Genomic DNA, 26814 nt, shown 5'->3' with positions numbered 1-26814 from the left:
AGTTCGTCTGTATTTTTGTGGCGACGAACACCCTGAAATATTTTCTCGAGGCTAGCACTGTACACTTCAGAGTAATAATAATCATGTCGTGTGACGAGGGCCTCCCGTCTGGTAGACCGCTCGCCGGGTGCAAGTCTTTCGATTTGATGCCATGTCGGCGACTTGCGCGTCGATGGGGATGAAATGATGATTAGGGCAACACAATACCCAGTCCCCGAGCGGAGGAAATCTCCGACCCAGCCGGGAATCGAACCTGGGCCCTTAGGATTGACAGTCTGTTGCGCTGACCACTCAGCTACCGGGGCGGACACTTCAGAGTAGATCGTTGCACTATGAGGGAGGACGAAAACGAAATAACCACTTCACAGTTCCAGAAAACTGCCGTCCTTTCTTTACCAACTGAGGGTGCGGCTTTGGATGTTTTCTTCGGAGGGGAGATGCTGTGCTTTCACTACATGGAGTACCGTTTTGTTTCAGGTTCCAAGTGATGATCCCATATTTCATCGCCTGTGACGATGTTCGACAAAAAATTATCAAATCAGCCCCGTAACGCTCAAGCAATTCCACACAGATGGTCCTTCGTTGTTGTTTATCGCCTTCCATTAAGTGGCGAGGAACCCAGCTGCCACACACCTTTGATTACCTCAACTGGCGGACAAGCGTGTCAGCACAGCCGACAGAGACGTCCAGTTGAATAGTGAAGTACTTGGATTGTGATTCGTCGATCACCTCGATTGAGAGTGTCCGCACGTTCCAACACTGTGTGCGGCCGGCGGGCACGCGGGACTTCAGACAGTTGCGCGCGACTTCTTTGTTGCAATGGTGACAGACACCTCGTCCAACGACTCAACATGGTTTTGTTTATTGCTAGGTCTCAGTAGACATTCTGCAAGCGCCGATGAATATCTGCGATGGTCTGGGTTTCCACCAAAAGAAACTCAGTGACAGCTCTCTGCTTGAAACGCACCTTCGTTACAGGTCCCATTTTGAAGACTACGTATAGTGCTTTCACCTATGGGAACATCATGAAAGTATAGAGGCTGAAACAGGAATATTCCAGAACGTCTCACGAAAAATTCCGAATTTTTTGCCCGAGAAAAAAATCTGTTGCTTTACTTATTGCACGTCCCTGGTACATACGAAAGATAGTCATACAGTCTTAATTACCTCGAAAAATATGAAGTTACGTTATTAATTTTTATGCGTTTGCAGGCACATGTCTGCAGTTCTGGTACACATTGAAACCCCTGCGTTACAGCAATATACACCAAATAAACAAAAACAGTCCGAACGGGGATTGCAGGCTCAACGGTATCGACCGGCCGCCGTTTCATCCTCAGCCTTTAGGTGTCACCGGATGCAGAGACGGAGGGACCTGTGGTCAGCAAAGCGCTCTCCCACATGTTGTCAGCTTTCGTGACCGGTGCCGCTACTTCTCAATGAAGTAGCTCCTCAATTGGCGTCTCAAGCGCTGAGTGCACCCCGCTTGCCAACAGCACTCGGCAAACCCGGATGCTGGCCCACCAAGCGTTAGGCAAGCCCGACACCGCTTAACTTCGATCTGACGGGAACCAGTGTTACCACTGCGACCAAGCCGTTGGCACGGTAATGTACCATGCCGCAGCCGAAACAAAACGAGCAGCCCATTTATAAAGTGGGTTATCGTGCTGTAGTTCGTTTTCAGCATTTGAAGGAGAAAAACGCTACAACAATCCTTGGTGAGTTGGTGACAGTGTACGTCAACAATGCATAAACGTATGACACAATGTTTAGGCGGCATGGACGCTTCCGATGTGGGGAAACAGGTCTGAAAGAGGAAGAATGGAGTGGCAGACTTTTCTCTCTTTGAAGAACCGGGAATAATAAGAGACGTGGAGATCCTGGCGCTCCAAGCCCGCCGTATCGCGATCGAGGCGATAGTGCAAAAACTGATAATCAGTCATGGATCCGTTTTCAAAATCTGCATCATGTTCCGCAAGTCACCTAACGGTGTGTGGTGAAGGGTACTTCTGGTACCACTTACAGATTTCCCCCCCCCCCCCCCACCCCCCACCCTCCCCCACCACCACCACGTTCCACTCGCGAATGACGCGTGGTAAGAATGGCAGTAGTTAAGCCTCTGTATTGCCCCTATTTTCTCGAATTTTCTCTTCGTGGTCATTTCGCGAGATGTGTGTGGTGGGAAGTAATATAGTAATATCTTGCCCGACTCTTCCTGGGAAGCGCTCTCTACAAATTTCAAAAGTTAACCTCTTCGTGATGCACAACGCCTCTCTTGTAGCGCCTGCCACTAGAGTTTGTTGACCATCCCTGTAGCGCTCTCGCACGAACTAAACTATCTTGTGACGAAACGCGCCGCTCTTCTTTGGGTCTTCTCTATCTCGTCTATCAGTCCTACCTTGTTGTACTCAAGAATCGGTCGGACAAGCACCTTGTAAGCCACTTCCCTCAGGGATGAGTTACATTTTCTTAAGATTCTTCATATGAATCTGGTGATTCCACTTAAGGTGGCTCTAGATAGTTAGTCCTAGATTTTATACGGTAGATACTGTTTCAAGCAGTTTGTCATCAATACTGCAGTTGTACAGTAGTGGATTTATTTCCCTTTGTATCGCAATGTACTACATTTATTTACATTCAGGGACAACTTCCAGAGCCTACACCATTCGGCAATCCTCAGAAGGTCATTCTGCAAATCGATTCTGTCTTCTGGCGTTGCTAGTTGCAGCCGGCCGAAGTGGTCGAGCGGTTCTAGGCGCTTCAGTCTGGAACCGCGCGACCGCTACGGTCGCAGGTTCGAATCCTGCCTCGGGCATGCATGTGTGTGATGTAATTAGGTTAGTTAGGTTTAAGTAGTTCTAAGTCTAGGGGACTGATGATCTCAGATGTTAAGTCCCATAGTGCTTAGAGCCATTTGAACCATTTTTTTGCTAGTTGCCAAGTATCATCCGCGTACAATCTTGAAGAGCTTCAGAGACTTTCTACTATATCATTTATATACACAGAAAACAGTCACTGTGCTATTACACTTCGTTAGGTTACTCGGGGAATAACTTTTACATCTGACGATTTTGTCTCGTCATTAGGGACATGTTGAAATCTTGAATCAAGTCGCAAATCTGGTCCGATACTCGGTAAGCTCGTTTTCTTTTTTTTTGTACTAAACTGAAGTGTAGGAGACGTCGAATGCCTTCCTGAAGTCAATCAACACGACATCAACTTGAGCGCCGTTGTCTTTAGCGCTATAGACTTCATGGAGGAACGGAGCGAGCTGAGTTTCACAGATCTGTGTTTGCAAAACCATGTTGATTTTCATGGAGGAGATTTTCGTTCTTCAAAAACGTGATAACACACGAGCACAAAACTTATTACATAGTTCTACAACAGACTATAATTATGTACACTTTCCCTCGACCCTTCTTTAAAACGGTGATGACTTGTGCTTCTTTCCAGTCGCTAGGAACCCTTTGTTGCTGCAGCAATGTACGATAAACTGCTGCTAGTCTTGCATGACATTTCAACATGACAAAGTTCGCCGCCCTCTGCGGTCCACGACTGCTCGAACCTATTAAAATACCCGCACTGCCGAGATGTCATTGGAAATGTTGCAGCTGTGTCAGGCCAATCCAGATGACTTCTTTAGCTGCCGAATCACCATGGACGAATGATGAGTTATCAACATTACCCCGAAACAAAGGAGCAGAGGAAGCAATGGATGCATGTGGATTCACGACGGGCGAAAGAGACGTAACCACCATCGTAGAGCAAGATGATGCTGAGTGTGGTTTTGAGTCTATGTTCCTAAGAGGCGAATCGTCAAAGGAGGAAACTACCAAAATATCCTGACGATTGTGCAGGAGGCTGTCAAGACGGTGCATAGCACCATAGCGGGAAACTGTCCAATGTGGGAGTTCCCATACTGTGCAGGACACAGTCATATACGTTGTCGCTTTGGCTATCGTATTTTGCCTCACACCCCCGCCCCCTCCTTCTCCCGCCATACTTTCCTGACCTGGCACCCAGCGACTTCTTCCTCATTCCTCATGTCAAGAAACCATTGTATCGCAGGCGCATCCAGAATGTCGCAGAATTGTTTTTCGAGGTGGAACGTTTCCTGAACAGTCAAAATACAGAATTTTACAAACGAGGTCTCCTATATGTCATTCATCGTTGGGGAAAACGTGTTGCAGTGCAGGGTGCGTATGTAGATAACGGATGACACCGTGGTAGCAGCTTGATTTTTTTCGAGGAGACAATTATAACTTTATGACAAGTCCTCGTACTTTCATTTTGACTTTAACAAATATTGCTCTAATGAGCTCCTCAATATTGTCCAGAAATCAGATTAAAAGTATTATGAGCCAGTTAAGCTGTACGGTGAATGTTAAAAATGTCCCAAGACTGCAAGAGAGCCAGCCGTTGAACACAGCGTTAGCTTAGCCAGTCATAAATTTCCTGCTGCTAGGCTGTTCGATTGCTTCCGTTCTCGTATGGTACTCAACAGGGTCGCAAAACTTTAAATTTCGATTTCTCGAAAACACTAGGGCAACGTTTGTTACACTTAACCATGTAGCACAGTCACGCAAATGATGAACGGAGTCACTAAACAATTGGGTGTATGCTTCCTTTGTTAGAATTTCTCGTAGTAATTGTGGAAGAATTTGCTTGTAACGTAATGCTGTATGAGTGATTTTGATTTCACCCAGCAGATACCAAAATTTATTTATAAGCGTTCCTTTATTATAACTTCATGTTCAGTGCAACCATTCATTTCATTTCACAATGTGGAAAAGCCCTGCTACAGTGACTACACCCACGTACGTTTCGCACTTTGTTCTTCTAGATACACTCACATCTATAACTCTGTAGTATTGCACCATTCGGTGGGAATTATTCATTAAGATGTCAAAAGTCATGGAATAGCGATGTGCACATATACAGATGGCGGTAACATTGCGCACACAGAGCAGAGCTGTCGTTTCTAACCAGGTGAATCATTTGAACAGGTTTCCTATGTGATTATGGCCGTATGACGGGAATAAACAGGCTTTGAACATGGAATGGTTGACACAGCTAGGAAAATGGAATACTCTATTTCGAAAATCGTTAGGGAATTCAATATTCCGCAATCTATAGTGTCAAGAGTGTGCCGAGAATACCAAATTTCAGGCATTGTCTCTTACCACGGACATCGCAGTGTCCGATGGCCTTCACTTAACGACCGAGAGCAGCGGGGTTTGCATACAGTTGTCAGTGCTAGCAGACGAGCAACTCTGCGTGAAATAACCGCGGAAATCAATGTGGGACGTACGACGAACGTATCCTTTTCGGGAGTGCCGCGAAATCTGTCGTTAATGGGCTGCGGCAGCAGGCGACCGACGCGAGTGTCTTTGATAACTGACACAATATCGCCTGCAGCGCCTCTCCTGGGCCCGTGACCATATCTGTTGGACATTAGACGACTGGAAAAGCTTGCCCTGGTCAGATGAGCCCCGATTTCAGTTGTTAAGAACTGATGGTAGGTTTCGAGTATGGCTCAGACTCCACGAAGCCATGACCTCAGTTCTGAACAAGGCACTGTGCAAGCTGGTGGTGGCTCTGCAACGTTGTGGGTTCTGCTTACAAGGAATGGACTGGATCATGTGGTCCAACTGAGTCGATCATTGACTGGAAATGATTATGTTCGGCTGCTTGGAGAACATTTGAAGCCATTCGCGGACTTCATGTTCCCAAACAACGGTGGACTTTTTATAGATGGTAATGCGCCGTGTCACCGGACCACGGTTGTAAAAGATTAGTTTGAAGAACATTCTGGACAATTCGAGCGAGTAATTTGGCACCCAGCTCGCCCTACATGAATCCCATCGAACTTGTCTGGGCCACAATCGAGAGATCAGTTCATGCACAAATCCTGCACCGGCAACACTTTCGCAGTTATGGACGGCTATAGAGGCAGAATGGCTGAGTGTTTCTGCAGGAAAATTCCAACGACTTTTTGAGTCCATGCCGTGTCGAGTTGTTGCCCTACACCGGGCAAAAGGAAGTCCGACACAGAATTAAGAGATATCCCATAACTTTTGCCATCTCAGTGTACGTCGCAATATTTGACTGTGCGGTAATTTCCAGCATTGATTATCTATCGAAGTCGCGGGGTCCGAACGATACATATGGAACACGCGGTTGTAAATCGATCATGCGACTCTGGTGGCGGGCGGTATGAGTATGTTTACAGTGGTCACTACAGCAACGACAAACGAAGAGCGTTACAAAAATACTCATTAATTTGTTACAGGCGGCACTTACATATAAGTATTTGGCTCTCAGTGATAAATTTTCGTGCAATCATATGGCCTTGCTGGAATCCTAGCTGACATTTTCGGTAATTCTCTGAAAAGCGCTTTCCCAACTCCAACTCAGATTTACAAAAGAAAATATGAGTTTATGCTGGTTATGCAGACGATATAATTATTGCCTTTGACGACTGACCAAGAATTAGAACAGTTTTTCAGCACGTTCAGTAGTGTCCATGAGAAAATATGCTTCACAAAAGAAATTCAGAATGAAAACGCGGAACTAAACTTCGTCGATCTTAAAATATGTATAGTAAATAACAACCTCAGCTTTAATGTTTTCCGCATGGCAACTTATTCGTAAAATTTTATCCTAGATAATTCTTCTTATCCACGATTACGGAAATCAGCATTTTTTCATTCCGGTATCAATCGTGCCATATCGACGCCCCTGTCTCCTAGTAACCTACAAAATGAAATCAGTGTAATAAAATGCATTGCTGCAAATAATGGTTATAAACAAGATGTAACAGATCGTATCCTCAGTAACAAAACTACCAAAACATTTTCAACAACGTAACAAATTCGCTTACAATAAAGAGGACAATAATAAATTAATTTCCATCCAGTTTCTAGGCAACATGTTGTACGGGATTGAAGCCTTTTGGTAAATAAATATAAATGGAAGGTAACTTTTTCTATTAATAGTAGCCTAAATATACATCTTGTGTATATTGTCAAAAATGCTGTGGATCATTTCTCAAATTCTGTTACGAGTATTCACAAAATGATCTGCAATGATTTTCCCAGTTACTGTATCGGACAAAGTGGTAGAACAATCAAGATGTGGTATAAAGAATATCTATTGGGAAACAAAGGTAGTAATCTACTGAATTCCACATTTATTTATTTATTGCTTGTCATACTCAAGGGATTTAGAGGATACCGTAATCTTACACAAAGAAGTAAAAGGGCGTAGATTAGATTTATGGAGAAGAGCTTGAAATTTTCAGACACTTAAAGAAAAACTATGGCTACATTTTAAACGAACAGTTTCAACTTGCATGTAGATATTTCTGGGGAGGCTTTAAGCTTCCACTTCTGGCCTAGCAGCCAAGCTGACTGGTCGGTACTGGCCTTGGCGTAGTATTTCTTTTCTTCAAAAATTCTATGTTCAGTAAGAATACGTCTCTTGTTATTTACAATTTGCTTTGTCATCCACGCTTGGTTGCTGTTGAACAGTTTAGTAATGCACCCGCTTTTTATTTTTTTAGTGTGTTTTTATTCTACCGACAAGACCGTGAGTTTTTGGTTAGTGAGGCCTCGTCCATTTTTTCTGGTTATTTTATAACACCCCCTCCTCGTATAACTGTTCTTATAACATGCCCTATTAGTACGACCACTCCCATTAGCATGATACTTTTACGGTTGCGTATTCACACACAAGTGCTTCTCGTGCGGTTTATACATTTTATATGTTTATACATTTTTTATGTTTACCAGAGTCTGTAGGCTTCTTATAAGGCATATAATTTGAGTGATACTCTTTCCTTCTCCAATTGCTCTGTTCAACTATTTGGTTAATATGTTAATTCTGTTAAAATACGTGGTAGTGAAATTACACACGTTGCTCATGCAGCTACGCGCAGGAGCACCACCTATCAGAGGTAACTCAAACTCAAGGCTAGTGCCTTCACTCTTGTACCAGTCGGCGCATGCCACTGGCTCTGAACGTGACATATTGACGTTCTATAGGATCTGATGCCACGTTTTATATTTGTCATTTTTATACAAATCTTTCAAGTGGCATACTATATATTGTTGTATTCTGCGTCGGATATGTGATATTTTCAAATAACTGAAAGTTTTAATATAAAACCCTAAAGTAAACGGCTACTACATTTTTGTATAATATATTTACATGGTGATTAAGTTGATGACATTACTAGGCGGAGTCAACGACTCCCACTTTGACTGTAGATAAGGTGACTTTACGTGAATATGCTTCTCTAAAATTTTTTTGTAAAATTTTCTGTAATTTAGTTCGTTGTAATGTTACTAACTCTGATCCATACACAATGTCGTAATCTTGTTAATAGTTTCTACATCTTCTGAAAAAGACGGTTTTAAAAACCGTCGAAACCACTTTCAAGGTCTAATAAACCTGTATTTTGCAACTGGTTGGCTGTCATATATAATGCTTTGAAATTTCTTGTAGGTACTTGAAGGTTACGGCTTCCAGCATGGTGTGTGGAGTTTTGAGGTATCAAGTCCCCCTTCCCCCCCCCCCCCCCCCCCCCCCAACCCCCCGCCGTGTACAGTATGGGTGTGCTGTTGGACAATCGCCAAACTGTGATGTGAACATGAAAGAAGTAGAAATGCTGTGCGTCTCGAAGACAGCAGATTTTTTTTTTTAATGACGAGAATATTGCGAAAGGCAGATTAATAGTTCAATAGAGCAATGATCAAGTAAGCCTCGCTGCTGCACCTTTGATTGTACATTGATTACTTTCCTTTCGCTGTCACACATTCTCCTTCCCAAGTTGGAGAACTGTCTATTTTTACCGAAAAGTCGTATTTTGAAGAGATGAATCAAACAACTGCATTGGTTTTAAGAACTGACACTATCTTTACTGCAAAGTCGTATTTCGAAGAGACGAGACAGATAATTTAATTTGAGTTTAAAAACTGACACTCACTACTGTGGAACGTCACGTTCCAAAAGGTATATGTTGATCACTATAAGAAGGAGACCTTTTAGAATTTTTTCTTCTGGCGGGGTGACGGATAAGAAATCAAATATCTGGTTGTCTAGCAGACAACCCCTAACAGTCTTGCCATCAGACAACAATATCAACACTGCCCGCTTCCTCCGCTGAAGTCGTGTGCCCATTCTTTTCTGTACGTGATTGACACACCGTAACGTTTCTGGTATCTTATCACCGTAAGATCTGCTATCAACAAAAGAGTTGAATGAACTAGAGTCACCATCTCCGACGAACTGCAAATTGCGGACACCTCGTTGTTGTAGACAGCGATGAGAATGTTTACGGCTGACGTAGTTTCCATTCTTCCAGTGGAATCCACATAGTTCTCGGTGCTCTCTGCTTCGTGCTGCATCTTTTTTCCTGCATCTGACTTACCAATTTTACTGCATCCTTGACAACGCTTGAATATATAATTTCTACATCTAGGACCTTACCTGTATCAACACTTGTGGCAGCTGTAGAGGAGTTCAAAGACTGATGGCCCCTCTTCTACCAAGTACCATCAAATGCAGTTGTTATGTTGTCGCGTATCGCCGTCTCTATTTTCCTCAACTGCCTCTCGTGTTGCAGTTTTCAGATTCTTCTTCTATGTTTTTACATTGTCTAGTAAAATGTCTCTATGCTTTCATACATTTGCAGTGGGGCGTGGGAGACATATTTTACTACATTAATATTTCTCCAGTAGTAGACCATTTCCCAACGCACCTCAGTCCATAAAATATCTTAGCTTGACTCAAATAGTTTATTAATTGTAACAATTATCTGAGATAAAAATTGATTCTGGATTTTACAATTTTCACATGAAACTTTCAGACTACAACCTAATCCTTTACATTTTAGAAGCATCTGCGGCGATATTTATTCTTCCCTGCCCCCCTACACACACAAATTTACTGAACAGGGACCACCCGGTCGCTGTGGAAGAGCGGTTGTAGGCGCTTCAGTCCGGAACCGCGCTGCTGTTACGGTCGCAGGTTCGAATCCTGCCTCGGGCATGGATGTGTGTGATGTTCTTAGGTTAGTTAGGCTTAAGTAGTTCTAAGTCCAGGGAACTGTTGACCTCAGATGTTAAGTCCAATAGAGCTCAGAGCCATATCTGAACACGGACTTGAGAATACTCAAATCTATAATGATATTAATGTCTTTATTACTCGCATTTCTCTTATTTCAATGCAGTTCATCACATTTCTTTCTGGAGGAGGAGCTTGAAGGTGTAGCAGTGGATGGAGCTGAGGTTCTGGGTGAACGTTCATTCCTGACCTCACTCGCCTCACTTGAAGCGCCAAATTAAGTTCTGTAGTACCGATTTCCTTTGTTTTTTGCTTTCTTGAACATTTCTTCTGCTCTTGTTGTGATCAAATGTAATAATTAATACACAAGATCAATAGAAGGCCAGCAAAACAACACAAAGAATGAAGTACTTAAACACGTTATACTAAGAATATGGCATGCACAAATCACTTATGCAGCAAGGTCTCCACTAGAAATTAAGTCGAACCACAGCGTTCTAGACCTTGTGGTTAGATATTACATATACTTTTTAACAAATGAAATGAAATCCTAAAAAAGTCCGACGCATCTATTTAAGCTAAACTGAATGTACTTCCAGTCAGCCAAATTTAATAAATCGTACACATCAAATTAATTAGGAAATTCAAAGTATGTTTCTGCATTAAAAAATTTTTTTCAACAAAATGACCATTACACTCCCCTCATACGCCTACATTTACAACGGTACTCCGAGATCCACCTTACGGCGCGTGGCGGAGGGTACCCCACATCACTATTGGTTATTTCCTTCCCTGTACCACTCGCAAATAGAACGAAGGAAAAATGGCTATCTATACGTCTCCATGGTCCTTACGCGCAATGTATTTTCGAGGCTACGGATTTGTTCTGCAGTCATCTTCAAATGCTGGTTCTCTAAATTTTCTAAGTAGTGTTCCCCGGAAAGAATGTCGCCTTCCATACAGGGATTCTCATTTGAAGTCCCAAAGCATCTCCATATAACTTGCAACTTGTTCGAAGCTACCAGTAACAAATCTAGCCGCCCGTCTCTGCATTGCTCCGATGTCTCCCTTTACTCTGACCTGATATGGATCAAAAACACTCGGGCAGTACTTAAGAATAGGTCGTACTAGCGTCGTATATGCAGTCTCCATTACAGATGAATCGCATTTTTCTAGAATTCTTCCAATGAACCGAGATCTGCCATTCGCCTTTCCTACCACAGTCCTCACATGCTCATTCCATTTCATATGACTTTGCAACGTCAGACCCAGATATTTGAACGACGTGACTGTGTCAAGCAGGGCGCTACTAATACTGTATCCGGACATTACGGATCTGGTCTTCTTACTCACTCGCATTAACTTACATTTTTTTACATTTATTCTGTCATTCATCACACCAACTCGAAATTTTGTCTAGGTCATCTTTTATCCTCCTACAGTCACTCAACTTCGACTCCTTACCGTGCACCACGGCATATCAGCAAACAACTGTAGATTGCTGCCCACGCTGTCCGACAAATCATTTATGTACATAGACGGTAATAGCGGTTCTGTCTCATTTCCCTGGGGCACTCGTGAAGATGCCCATGTCTCTGATGAACAAATGATCCAAATGGCTCTAAGCACTATGGGACTTAACATCTGAGGTCATCAGTCCCCTAGACTTACAACTACTTAAACCTAACTAACCTAAGGCCATCACACACATCCATGCCCGAGGCAGGATTCGAACTTGCGACCGTAACAGCAGCGCGGTTCCGGACTGAAGCGCCTACAACCGCTTGGCCACAACGGCCGGCTCTGATGAACACACGCCCTCGAGGACAACATACTGGGTTCTACAACTTAAGAGGTCTACTAGCCGCTCAGATATCTGTGAACCTCTTCCATAAGCTCGTACCTTCTTTAACTACCTGCGATGGAACACAGTGTCAAATGCTTTCCGGAAATATAGTAATACGAAATCTGCCTGTTGCATTACAACCATAATTCGCAGTACATCATGTGAGAAAATGGCAAGCAGAGTGTCGCACGAATAATGCTTTCTAAGATTCTCGGTCTCAAGAAAATATATTAAATTCGAACTGAGAATATGTTCAAGAATTCTGCAGCAAAATGAAGTTAGGGGTATTGATCTGTAATTTTGTGAGTCCGTTCTTTTGTCCTTCTTATATACAGGAGTCACCTGCACTTTTTTCCAGTAGCTTGGGACTTTGCTCTGGGCGAGAGATTTGCGATAAATGCTCCCAAAAATGGTTCAAATGGCTCTGAGCACTATGGGACTAAACAGCTGAGGTCATCAGTCCCCTAGAACTTAGAACTACTTAAACCTAACTAACCTAAGAACATCACACACATTCCAGACTGAAGCGCCTAGAACCGCTCGGCCACCGCGGCCGGCAAATCACCTAGATAACGGCCAGTGCCGTAGAATACTCTTTGGGAAACCGCATTGGGATTGTGGTTGTGGTGGTAAGTTCCTACGGGACCAAACTGCTGAGGTCATCGGTTCCTAGGCTTACACACTACTTAATCTAACTTACGCTAAGGACAACACAAACACCTGTGCCCGAGGGAGTACTCGAACCTCCGACGGGGGGAAGCCGCGCGATTCGTGGCAAGACGCCTCAGACCGCATTTGGATTCCATCTGGATTTACTTGTTTTCAACTCCTTTAGTTGTTTCCCTACGCCACTATAGCCTTGATGTTAACCGCTCATAACGACAACCGTAACTGTGCTCCCAGATAGTAGTGAAGTCATCTGAAGTCCTGGTGGACGTTGCCGATGACAGTTAACCATTCTCGCATTGGATTAAATTTCAGGCCTATAGTTAACCTACCATAACGAAAACATTAAATGTGTGCCACGTTGTGTTCGGTCTGAAGTCCTAGGATAATGTCCACGACGGCGAGAAACCATTTGTGCAATGGATTAAATTACATGTCTAGAGTTAAGCAGTCCTAACAACAACGACAACAACTTTTCCCCCAGGTTGTGGTGTACAATGGCTTGGCGTCCTGGGGGGACGTCCCTGCCGGCGAGGAGCCGTTCGCCCACTGCCCCGTCAGCGAGTGCTCGCTTAGCGATCGACGGCTCGAGGCCTGGGACGCCGACGCCATCATCTTCAGGGATTTCATCCCGCGCACGCCATTCCCGCGCCGCCCCGAGCAGATATGGATACTTTACATGCTGGAGCCTCCCACCTACAGCAAGAGATTTAGGTGATGTTCACACTTTCTTCATGCCTTAAGCACTTGTACTTCAGATGTAAATGAAAAACATAATATTGTGTATGTTGTACAGTATCAGTTTGTTTCGTCAAACGGTTAACAAACCATCATCAGACTTTAACTGTCTGTCGTCGTCCACGGACAACACTGAAAAAGATGTGACACATCGAGAGAGAAGTACAAACACAAAGTAAAAGTAATCTTTGACAGTGCTGTGGTAATGCAATTAAAAACATTAAAGTTATACAGTGAATACACTGATGAGCCAAAACATTATGACCACCTGCTTAATAGTTTGTTTGTCCGTCTTTGGAACGAAATACATCACTGATTCTGCGTATCAGGGATCCGACAGTTTGGTTTGTAGAGGTAAGTGGCAATAGATATGTACACACAGATTATGTAATTCTCGTAAATAATAAACCACGCCGTCTACAGACCACAAGTGGCCCATCGGGACCATCCGACCCCCGTGTCATCCACAGAGGAGTCCGCAGCTCGTGGTCGTGCGGTAGCGTTCTCGCTTCCCGCACCCGGGTTCCCGGGTTCGATTCCCGACGAGGTCAGGGATTTTCTCTGCCTCGTGATGACTGGGTGTTGTGTGATGTCCTTAGGTTAGTTAGGTTTAAATAGTTCTAAGTTCTAGGGGATTGATGACCATAGATGTTAAGTCCCATAGTGCTCAGAGCCATCCTCAGAGGAGGATGCGGATTGGAGGGGCGTTGGGTCAGCACACCGCTCTCCCGGTCGTTATGATGATAGTCTTGACCGAAGCCGCTACTATTCGGTCGCGTAGCTCCTCAAACGGCATCACGATGCTGAGTGCACCCCGAAAAATGGCAACAGCGCATGGCGGCCTGGATGGTAACCCATCCAAAAGCCGACCACCCCCGACAGCGCTCACAGGATCCACTGCGGCAAGGCCGTTGCCTCTCGTAAATAATGGGTTGCTGATTTGCATAAGCTGTGATGGCGCCCATAGTGACCCGAATGTATTCCATAGGATTTACATCGTGTGAATGTGGTCGCCGAGACATCAACGTGAGTTCATTATTTAGGTTTTCTTATTGGTAACGCCACGTAGCGCTCTGTATGGAAATCACTGGCTGTGCTGTGTGCAGTCTGTGGCTAGTTTGCATTGTTGTCTGCCATTGTAGTGTTGGGCAGCTGGATGTTAACAGCGCATAGCATTCCGCAGTTGGAGGTGAGCCGCCAGCAGTGGTGGATGTGGGGAGAGAGATGGCGGAGTTTTGAAATTTGTAAGACTGGATGTCATGAACTGCTAAATATATTATGACTATTAAGGTAAATACATCATTTGTTCTCTATCAAAATAATTCATTTGCTAACTATGCCTATCAGTAGTTAGTGCCTTCAGTAGTTTGAATCTTTTATTTAGTTGGTAGTAGTGGCGATCGCTGTATTGCAGTAGTGCGAGTAACGAAGATTTTGGGTGAGGTAAGTGATTTGTGAAAGGTATAGGTTAATGTTAGTCAGGGCCATTCTTTTGTAGAGATATTTGAAAGATTGCGTTGCGCTAAAAAGATACTGTGTGTCAGTTTAAGCACAGTCTTGTACAATTTTTCTAAGGGGACGTTTCATATGTCGACCCTTAGCCAAGGATACCTCACTGGAATCTCCTGATCTTTTCTTGTAGTTTGTGTAATTAGTGTAGCTATTGTTTATTGCTAGCGCGTAATTGTAGAGAGAATCTCCTTTGTAGTTGCAGTCTTTCATTGTTGTTGTGGCATGCATGTAGATTTGCACCAAGTATTTTGCAGCTATTTTCAGTGCTATGTTAATGTGTTCTCTTATTTTTGCTCTTCAAATTGTGCTTTTCTGTGTTATCGTGTGAAATATTGTGACAATAATGGCGTGTGAAAAACGTAACACTAGGCTCCAAAGTAAACTGAGAAATAATAGTGACAACGAGCGTAGCTTATTAGCACCACTGTGTAATTAATTAACAGACATTCAAAGTACTAATTTCGTAATTGTGCATAGGGAAATGGAGCAGGCTGCAAATAATGGTGTAGACAGTGCAACAATTAGTGAACAGGGAAGCATTATCGATCGATCGGTCGGCAACAGCTCGCCTCAGGATTCCGAAATGACACGACACAATCTCGCAAATACTGTAGATTCAAGTTTTGCGTTCTCACCGTTTTCTCAAATAAATCAAGACACATTTTCTGCTTTTCAAAATGCGAATATTGCCGGTTCAAATGCACTGCCGAATAGCACTGAGGAACATGTTTCAGACACCAGTGCATTGTTATTACAGTTAATGCAACAAATGGGACAAAGGCTACAAAAGTTAGATACAATGGAACAAAATCTTCAAAAGTTAGACACAATGCTTGAACAAAATCAGAAACAAATGGGACAAAATCTTCAAAAGTTAGACACAATGGAACAAAATCTTCAAAAGTTAGACACAATGGAACAACACCAGAGACAAACACAGCAACAGTTAGACGCAATGGAACAAAATCTTCACACCACGCTTGAACAAACACGTGAAGATTTAAATACTGAGTTACATAAAATCGAATCGAAATGTCAAAAAGTCTGTAACGACGTAAAAACACAAATTTGTGAGCATTTCCAACCTATTTTTTCGCGTCATGAAAATGCATTACAGAATCACGAAGCAGCCATAAAAGAACTGCAAACTATTGTTCATGAAAATCACGACACCTTGCAAGCTAAAATTGACTCAGTTGCATCTACCGATTCGGTTACGCAACTTTCAAAAACTCAGGAAAACTCAAAGGACACAGTAGATACGATTTCAACACAAATGTACACTCTGAAACTTGGTTCAGAAAAACACACAGAGGAAATAATTTCACTAACGGATAAAGTAGCCGAACTTTCAGATCAGTTCACTAACTTATCTGCAAAGGTAGATGATGATCTGAATGACACAAGACCTCTAGCCTTCACGGACACTGAAGAGTATGAACAAATTAAAAAATTCAAACAAAATCAAAATCAAATCAATACACAGTACAAAAGAGAAATCCGGGAAGTACAAGATCAGTTGGCACAAGTAATACAAGAATTACATATTTAAGAGGACACTCGCGCTCCAGTATGGGAAGAGGGACATAGAAATACGGAACAACCACAAAATAATAACACAGGACACTTCGGAAATTATGAAAGAAATTGGCAAGGCGCATTGGATTTTGAGATGGAACCGCCGAAACGAAGTAACAATGAGCGATGTGCGACTCGCCGACACGATGTTTTTGACTATAAGCTGTTCATTACTACACGTAAATTCAAAACATTTAAGAATTCTGATAACGACATTCATCCACAAGCATGGCTTCATCAATTCTCTCATTGTTTTCCTCCCAACTGGTCATTGGAGCACAGGTTAGAATTTATGTGTGGCTATTTAGAGAATGAACCAGCTGTAAGAATGCGATCGGTCATTCACGATTGCCACAGTGAAGGAGAATTTTATCATGCCTTCCTCTCAATATATTGGTCTCAAGCCACACAAGACCGAGTAAAACATAGCATCATAATGATGAAACATTTCGAATAATCTGAATTTTCCAGTCTTGTGAAATATTTTGAAGACATGTTGCAAAAGAATCAGTACCTGTCAAACCCATACAGCCCCTCAGAACTCATCCACATTTGCTTAATCAAATTACCTGAACATTTACGACATATTATTTTGGCAGGACGTTGCAAAGACGACACTGAAGCTTTTCAGGGACACTGACAATCGCGGAACGCGAAAACAGCAACACAACAGTTACAGGTCACATCCGTCGCAATTCCGCATGAAAGAAATCATAACTGGACACGACAAGGCTATTCTCACAACACAAATCGTGACCAAAACAGACACCCCCGTATGACACCCGTCGGCAGAATAATAGTTACAGAGAAAGGTCTTACTTCCGTTGTAATGAATATGACAGAGATAACCGTAGAAACAGACAACATGTGAACCAAAACAATTATTATCAGGGGAGACAGAATAACTTCAGACGCATCAGTTCAGCGCGCAGTTACGATTCAGGGAGAAATTCTCCACCACGTGACCAACAAGAAATTAATTACAGAAATTACCGACATGACGACAGACGATATAATCGTAACGACAGACCTGAATTTCATCAGAACTGGCGAGAGTCAAACAGGGTAGGGCCTTCTCGTCAAGGTGAATTTGTAGAAGTTAGGTCTCCTAATCCCAATAACGATGCGCGCCAACAAAGAGACAGACAATGACTTGCACCGCAGGCAGCCACGTGCGCCGGCTGGCTCAGAGAAAAATAACATAAACACTAACCTTGAGAAAAATTTTAGCATTCCTCACCGTCGTATACAACGTGATAATTGCGTTGAAATTGAAACTCTGCGTACTGGGAAGGGTAAAGGATTACGCCACATTTCACATGTAAAACCGTTTATTGAAAGATAATCTGCTTTTTAACTTTGTCTTTGCCATAAAACTTTTCACTTCACGTTGCTAGTATGCTTTGTCAGACTTAGAAACTGTTAACATGCAACAATGTTTGAAGTTAAATATCCAGTCAAGAACCAAGAGAACTTATTTATACAGAAATTACGAATGCATTGTCATAGTGAACAGACGACAGAGTATTGTTATTTGTACATTCTTGCTTGTTAGTTGCACGACCAGGTAACAACTATAAGGGTTACATACTTAGAACATATACCGGCACTGTTAATGAGATTTTAATGCAAGATTTTGGTTTACTTATAAAGACATTCTGTATTTGAAGTACTTTCTTTGGTATTAAAGATGACTTAGCACTTGGTTTCTTTGACAGCTACACGATTGTAACATGATGCTACTAATGTGTGACACAGTTTACATTGTTACTTTTGTGGTGTATCTGTTTTATATCTGCACAGTTTTTCTGTATTATTCTGGAAAGTAAAACATGTTTTAGTAGTAACTTTTGTGGTATAGCTACAATGAGACAGCCTTTTTCGTAGCACAACAATACGTTACGTAATAGTACTTTCTTGATCACGGTAAGGTATGTAATAACTACGATATCTATATGCAAAGCATTTCACTTTTGGTTATCGTGAGGTAAGTACATTGACTTCTGCAGAACTTAGCTTTTGGAGGACGATAACTACGACACTTCCACAGAGATTATCATACAACAAGACGCACAGTTTAGCGCTACAGTACACGTATTTGAGTGATTAATTTTGTACTTAAAACATTTATTTTTAAAGATTTTTGAATTACAAAGAAAGTTTTCCGTGATACATTTCATTCCATTTCTGTAATCTGTAACACCTGAGGGTTTAATTACATTAATCCTCAAGGGGTACACACTTACTTTGTGTACCATGTGTGTGGCAAGCACAAGGAGCCCTAGCTAATATGGTATTTGCTTATACAACTTTACACATCGGTACCATATTCCTCTAACACAGAATTACACAGCTATCTGATTATTTAACAGAGAAACAAACTTTTTTTTACTACATCAGTGACAAATGTTTACGCAATTACACAGTTGGATAACTTCATACTTGTGAAATTGTATTTTGTCCGTACTCAGTAACTGTTCATATTTTTTTGGAACCATTGTGATACTATGAGAGCTTTGAATGATGTATTTGGTATGGGATCATGATTTTAAAGTACGTTTGAGGTAGATGACACTATTGAAATGAGCAGAGAATTTTTTTTAGGTTTTGAAATTATTGGAGGAAACTACGTCGATTTTGAAAATTGACTGAGATGTTATGATATTATTACGACGACGATGTGTATTATGCTGTTGAGGTATGTTTATGATCAATAAGATGATGCTACCGTATATGAGGAATTTGATTATGCTATGTATTTATTATGATGAAATATTGAAGAAGTCACTTTAAGAATTATGAAATGTGTGTACGTGGGTGAATGTATTACAATGCTGTCGAAATTTTTTTGGACACTGTTATATTATAGGATTTTGTTTCTACACATTTGTAATGCAAATTCTCGACCTGTGAAATTTTTATATGAGACTGCCACTGTAGCGGAAACTGCTGTCGTAAATATTTCGGTAAGAAAGGTAAGTGGCCTTGACGTAATGCATTTGGGCGCCGAGCTGAGAGATAGTCGTCTGACAAAAGAAAGCCATTAGGTGGAGAAAAAAAGAGGCCATTATCCTCACTATTGACATTCCTTTGTAGAAAGCATCGCAAATTCGACACGCTCATTACTTGGAAAGATACTTACATCTGCACGCCTGATTATGACAAGCGTCTTTCTACGAGAGTTGAGAGAATTTCTACTAACTTATGAAATGTCACACGACTATTGAATGATATTTTTATACTTTGCTTTAGATAGTTGCTAATTTCATTTGATATCTGGTTTCCAGCTGTGTTACAGCATTGGTTTTATAAAATAAAATTAAATGCATTTGCTAATGTGAAAACTTTCTGTCAACAGATCTATTAAATAATAATTTTATGATCCACATTCTTCGAAAATGAAGCACTTGGAAAGGAAAGAACAATAAGAAGGGATTAATAACAGTTACTGCATACATAATTTTCTTTTTAACTACTTGCTAATTTTTTTGGAAGAATAACTTCTTGTGGTGCACCACTTTAACTACATAGACATTAAGATGTGAATATATATTTCCCTTATCTGCATTGTTGTCTTTAGTTTTTCTGCTTGTGGGTTTGTCATGTTTAGATATAAGCTATTACATTTGCTGCTGCTGTTTGCCAAGCATAGTGCTACTAAATTTCACTTTGTATTACTCTGTTAAGCCAGTTTTACTACTGATTTATTTTTCTTGTTGCTGTACATTGGCTCATATTCGTTGTAATGTTGCATTTGGTCTGCTAATTTAGATATACTGCTGCTTGCTTTGCCAATTTGCATATTTTTGTCATTGCTGTTTGTGTTAATTGTTTTGTGCTGCTGCATTGCCTCGTCCCTTAGTTTAGCATCTGAGCTCAGTAGATTTAAGTTAGCTTAAGAGGGGGTAGACTATGTAAGAAACTAACTATGATGAATTGGAAGAAATGCATTGAGAAGCTATAAGAAAATGGTTTGGCCAAAAAAGTTGTGTACAGTGGAGAAAAACTATTTTTGAAAGAGGAAGTGAACAGAATACAGAAAGCAGGCTTAGATAGGACTTTTTGAGAATAATGATGAACGAAGGGAGATCTCCATGCAAAATACTGCAGTAAAACAAACCCTGTCCTTTCCTTTTGTCTTATCCCTCTATGTGTTTATGTAACCTTGTGCATTTGTCTTTTTCCTGTCTTTATGTATTCAGCTAATAAGATTTATGTTGTAGAATTTTTATAATACTCAGCTACATTCACTATGATGAGGAATACTGTTATCTTCAAATATAACTTGCATTAATAATATGTTATTTACTTTGTAAAGATGTTTAGACATTATTTATTCAGTTTTGTTTTTATGCTCACATGTGAAGTTGATGTTTCGAAAGTTATTCTGACCTTTTATGTATTTACATATCTCATAATTTCTGTAACACTGATGTATATGTTATTTCGATTCTTTTGTAAGGCCTTTATTACTACAAATGTTATCTGAATTTTTATGTTTTTTAATGATGTTTTCTGTACTTTGTAATTGTATTCTCCTGTTATAAAATTGTAACTGACACTAGTTCATCAAATTAAGTAACTTGTAAGCATACATTTCACTGCACGCATTTCTGTTGATCATAGTATATGCACAATATGTGAGAAGTTGGGACTGTTAGTGTTTGCACGTGTGTTAATAATTCAGCAAGGGACTGGATAACAGCATTGCTGGTTGCAAGGACAATTCCAAAACTTTGTGAGTGCACAAGTGGTGGTTATGGACTTGCTATATTGTCCGAAAAACTCTTTGATGGTGATTGTGCACCTGCACAGTCGCAGCAGATGGCTGCTGGCCATCTCTACAAGGACTACAATGGGTCTACACCTTTGATGATCCATCAATGCCATTATTTCTACAAGAACTACAGTGGGTCTGCACCTTTGGTGGCCCATCAATACCATACTCTCTACCAAGACTATAGTGGGCCTGCTCTGTGATGACCTACCTACCAATATTCTTCAAAATGTCGAATGACTCTGCTGTGGGTTTCCTCTGTTGTGGCCCATTACCTGTCTGCATGTCGAGAGTCAGCACTGTCTTTCTGTTGGAAGGACAACACTAGTTCTTCAAGACTGCATGGAAATCCACTACTTCTGTGTGCATTTTCTTTTACTGCTCAGCCTTTGAGAAAAACACTGCAATTTTACTGTGATGAATGATTAGGACTGTATTTATGGTCTGTGAGAAAATTTTAGCTTTTGACCAACATTGTATCAATAAGTGTGTGCATTTGATTTCTTTGTTATTGTAATTGTGAAAAATTTTTAACAAATATGTATTGGCCAGTGCACAAAACAATTTGTAAAATTTTTTGTGGGGAGCATGGGGGCTGTTTAGGTTTTCTTATTGGTATCGCCACGTAGCGCTCTGTATGGAAATCACTGGCTGTGCTGTGTGCAGTCTGTGGCTAGTTTGCATTGTTGTCTGCCATTGTAATGTCAGGCAGCTGGATGTTAACAGCGCGTAGCGTTCCGTAGTTGGAGGTGAGCTGCCAGCAGTGGTGGATGTGCGGAGAGAGATGGCGGAGTTTTGAAATTTGTAAGACTGGATGTCATGAACTGCTACATATATTATGACTATTAAGGTAAATACATCATTTGTTCTCTATCAAAATCTTTCATTTGCTAACTATGCCTATCAGTAGTTAGTGCCTTCAGTAGTTTGAATCTTTTATTTAGCTGGCAGTAGTGGCGCTCGCTGTATTGCAGTAGGGGGGTTTGTCGGGGACGGCCAGCTCGTCCCACGCATCCCCCGATCGGACTACGACTGTGGTTGCCCGGGATACTGCCTGCATTGAGGCTGATCCCTCACCTGTGGTAGAGTGGGAGGTCGCTCAAGGTGTGGCAGGGGGCGAAAGGCATTCCGGAGGGCTGAACGGAAGGCCTCTCCAGTCTGTCTGACGAACCGGTTTCAGGCTCTGTCTCCGGCTGATACTGATCTTCGGTCGGAGACACGGCTGCTTGTCCTGTTCCAGAGGTTGCCCCTCAGTCTGCAAGATCCGGGCGGTCGCAGAGGGTGGGCTTACTGGTAGTTGGGAGCTCCAACGTCAGGCGCGTAATGGGGCCCCTTAGGGAAATGGCAGCAAGAGAGGGGAAGAAAACCAATGTGCACTCCGTGTGCATACCAGGGGGAGTCATTCCAGATGTGGAAAGGGTCCTTCCGGATGCCATGAAGGGTACAGGGTGCACCCATCTGCAGGTGGTCGCTCATGTCGGCACCAATGATGTGTGTCGCTATGGATCGGAGGAAATCCTCTCTGGCTTCCGGCGGCTATCTGATTTGGTGAAGACTGCCAGTCTCGCTAGCGGGATGAAAGCAGAGCTCACCATCTGCAGCATCGTCGACAGGACTGACTGCGGACCTTTGGTACAGAGCCGAGTGGAGGGTCTGAATCAGAGGTTGAGACGGTTCTGCGACCGTGTGGGCTGCAGATTCCTCGACTTGCCCCATAGGGTGGTGGGGTTTCGGGTTCCGCTGGATAGGTCAGGAGTCCACTACACGCAGCAAGCGGCTACACGGGTAGCAGGGGTTGTGTGGCGTGGGCTGGGCGGTTTTTTAGGTTAGATGGCCTTGGGCAAGTACAGAAAGGGCAACAGCCTCAACGGGTGCGGGGCAAAGTCAGGACATGCGGGGACCAAGCAGCAATCTGTATTGTAATTGTCAACTGTCGAAGCTGCGTTGGTAAAGTACCAGAACTTCAAGCGCTGATAGAAAGCACCGAAGCTGAAATCGTTATAGGTACAGAAAGCTGGTTAAGCCAGAGATAAATTCTGCCGAAATTTTTACAGATGTACAGACGGTGTTTAGAAAGGATAGATTGCATGCAACCGGTGGTGGAGTGTTCGTCGCTGTTAGTAGTAGTTTATCCTGTAGTGAAGTAGAAGTGGATAGTTCCTGTGAATTATTATGGGTGGAGGTTACACTCAACAACCGAGCTAGGTTAATAATTGGCTCCTTTTACCGACCTTCCGACTCAGCAGCTTTAGTGGCAGAACAACTGAGAGAAGATTTGGAATACATTTCTCATAAATTTTCTCAGCGTGTTATAGTCTTAGATGGAGATTTCAATTTACCAGATATAGACTGGGACACTCAGATGTTTAGGACGGGTGGTAGGGACAGAGCATCGAGTGACATTATACTGAGTGCACTATCCGAAAATTACCTCGAGCAATTAAACAGAGAACCGACTCGTGGAGATAACATCTTGGACCTACTGATAACAAACAGATCCGAACTTTTCGACTCTTTAAGTGCAGAACAGGGAATCAGTGATCATAAGGCCGTTGCAGCATCCCTGAATATGGAAGTTAATAGGAATATAAAAAAAGGGAGGAAGGTTTATCTGTTTAGCAAGAGTAATAGAAGGCAGATTTCAGACTACCTAACAGATCAAAACGAAAATTTCTGTTCCGACACTGACAATGTTGAGTGTTTATGGAAAAAGTTCAAGGCAATCGTAAAATGCGTTTTAGACAGGTACGTGCCGAGTAAAACTGTGAGGGACGGGAAAAACCCACCGTGGTACAACAACAAAGTTAGGAAACTACTGCGAAAGCAAAGAGAGCTTGACTCCAAGTTTAAACGCAGCCAAAACCTCTCAGACAAACTGAAGCTAAACGATGTCAAAGTTAGCGTAAGGAGGGCTATGCGTGAAGCGTTCAGTGAATTCGAAAGTAAAATTCTATGTACCGACTTGACAGAAAATCCTAGGAAGTTCTGGTCTTACGTTAAATCAGTAAGTGGCTCGAAACAGCATATCCAGACACTCCGGGTTGATGATGGCGTTGAAACAGAGGATGACATGCGTAAAGCTGAAATACTAAACAACTTTTTCCAAAGCTGTTTCACAGAGGAAGACCGCACTGCAGTTCCTTCTCTAAATCCTCGCACAAACGAAAAAATGGCTGACATCGAAATAAATGTCCAAGGAATAGAAAAGCAACTGGAATCACTCAATAGAGGAAAGTCCACTGGACCTGACGGGATACCAATTCGATTCTACACAGAGTACGCGAAAGAACTTGCCCCCCTTCTAACAGCCGTGTACTGCAAGTCTCTAGAGGAACGGAGGGTTCCAAATGATTGGAAAAGAGCACAGGTAGTCCCAGTCTTCAAGAAGGGTCGTCGAGCAGATGCGCAAAACTATAGACCTATATCTCTGACGTCGATCTCTTGTAGAATTTTAGAACATGTTTTTTGCTCGAGTATCATGTCGTTTTTGGAAACCCAGAATCTACTATGTAGGAATCAACATGGATTCCGGAAACAGCGATCGTGTGAGACCCAACTCGCTTTATTTGTTCATGAGACCCAGAAAATATTAGATACAGGCTCCCAGGTAGATGCTATTTTTCTTGACTTCCGGAAGGCGTTCGATACAGTTCCGCACTGTCGCCTGATAAACAAAGTAAGAGCCTACGGAATATCAGACCAGCTGTGTGGCTGGATTGAAGAGCTTTTAGCAAACAGAACACAGCATGTTGTTATCAATGGAGAGACGTCTACAGATGTTAAAGTAACCTCTGGCGTGCCACAGGGGAGTGTTATGGGACCATTGCTTTTCACAATATATATAAATGACCTAGTAGATAGTGTCGGAAGTTCCACGCGGCTTTTCGCGGATGATGCTGTAGTATACAGAGAAGTTGCAGCATTAGAAAATTGTAGCGAAATGCAGGAAGATCTGCAGCGGATAGGCACTTGGTGCAGGGAGTGGCAACTGTCCCTTAACATAGACAAATGTAATGTATTGCGAGTACATAGAAAGAAGGATCCTTTATTGTATTATATGATAGCGGAACAAACACTGGTAGCAGTTACTTCTGTAAAATATCTAGGAGTATGTGTGCGGAACGATTTGAAGTGGAATGATCATATAAAATTAATTGTTGGTAAGGCGGGTACCAGGTTGAGATTCATTGGGAGAGTGCTTAGAAAATGTAGTCCATCAACAAAGGAGGTGGCTTACAAAACACTCGTTCGACCTATACTTGAGTATTGCTCATCAGTGTGGGATCCGTACCAGATCGGTTTGACGGAGGAGATAGAGAAGATCCAAAGAAGAGCGGCGCGTTTCGTCACAGGGTTATTTGGTAACCGTGATAGCGTTACGGAGATGTTTAATAAACTCAAGTGGCAGACTCTGCAAGAGAGGCGCTCTGCATCGCGGTGTAGATTGCTCGCCAGGTTTCGAGAGGGTGCGTTTCTGGATGAGGTATCGAATATATTGCTTCCCCCTACTTATACCTCCCGAGGAGATCACGAATGTAAAATTAGAGAGATTAGAGCGCGCACGGAGGCTTTCAGACAGTCGTTCTTCCCGCGAACCATACGCGACTGGAACAGGAAAGAGAGGTAATGACAGTGGCACGTAAAGTGCCCTCCGCCACACACCGTTGGGTGGCTTGCGGAGTATAAATGTAAATGTAAATGTAGTGCAAGTAACGAAGATTTTTGGTGAGGTAAGTGATTTGTGAAAGGTATAGGTTAATGTTAGTCAGGGCCATTCTTTTGTAGAGATTTTTGAAAGTCACATTGCGTTGCGCTAAAAAAATATTGTGTGTCAGTTTAAGCACAATCTTGTATAATTGATCAAAGGGGACGTTTCAATTATAATGCTCCTCAATGCACCGTAGCACGGTTCTGGCTCCGCTACACAGAAATTGTACTGCTGAATGATCAGATGGCCTTCGGGGAAGACATCAATCATGATGGGATGCAAGTGGTTCACAGCTGTCAGCGTGTCTTCGACGGCTACCAAAGGTCCCAGGAGAATCTCCCTCATAGCTTAATACTGCCCCCACCAGTCTGCGTCCGTAGCGTGCTGCACGTTTTGAGCCGCCGTTCACTTCGATGACGGCGTTTGTGGACACGACCATCGACCTAGTGTAGCAAAAATGTGATTCACCCGAAGAGCCGACACACTTGCATTGATCGACGATCGAATCCCGATGGTCCTCGCCCACAGCAATCGTAATTGACGATGTCGTTGGGTAAATATATTGTACTAGAACTGACATGTGATTACATTTTCACGCAATTTGGGTCCATAGATCCTGGGAAATCAGTACCCAGAACAACCACCTCTGGCTGTAATAACGGCCTACATACGCCTGGGCATTGAGTCAAACACAGCTTGGATGGCATGTACAGGAACAGCTGCCCATGCAGCTTCAACACGATACCACAGTTCATCAAGAGTAATGACTGGCGTATTATGACGAGCCAGTTGCTCGGCCACCAGTAACCAGACGTTTTCAATTGGTGAGAGATCTGAATAATGTGCTGGCCAGGGCAGCAGTGAAACATTTTCTGCATCCAGAAAGACCCATACAGGACCTGCGACATGCGGTCGTGCATT

The 26814-nt window shown here is 42.5% G+C and overlaps 1 protein-coding gene across 1 annotated transcript in view; it reads left to right on the top strand.

Annotated features, from left to right (window-relative positions):
* Positions 1 to 26814, top strand: part of LOC124791250 (glycoprotein 3-alpha-L-fucosyltransferase A-like) — a 68000-nt gene that overhangs the window by 22444 nt on the left and 18742 nt on the right. The window contains exon 3 of the mRNA XM_047257849.1: positions 13065 to 13294. Coding sequence (XP_047113805.1) covers positions 13065 to 13294 — 230 coding nt within the window. The remainder of the gene's footprint in view (positions 1 to 13064; positions 13295 to 26814) is intronic.

This window comes from Schistocerca piceifrons, chromosome 1, assembly GCF_021461385.2.
Source record: "Schistocerca piceifrons isolate TAMUIC-IGC-003096 chromosome 1, iqSchPice1.1, whole genome shotgun sequence".
Lineage (NCBI taxonomy): Eukaryota > Metazoa > Arthropoda > Insecta > Orthoptera > Acrididae > Schistocerca > Schistocerca piceifrons.
The sequence above is the reverse complement of the archived record's forward strand: the minus strand, read 5'-3'. Positions and strand labels throughout refer to the sequence as shown.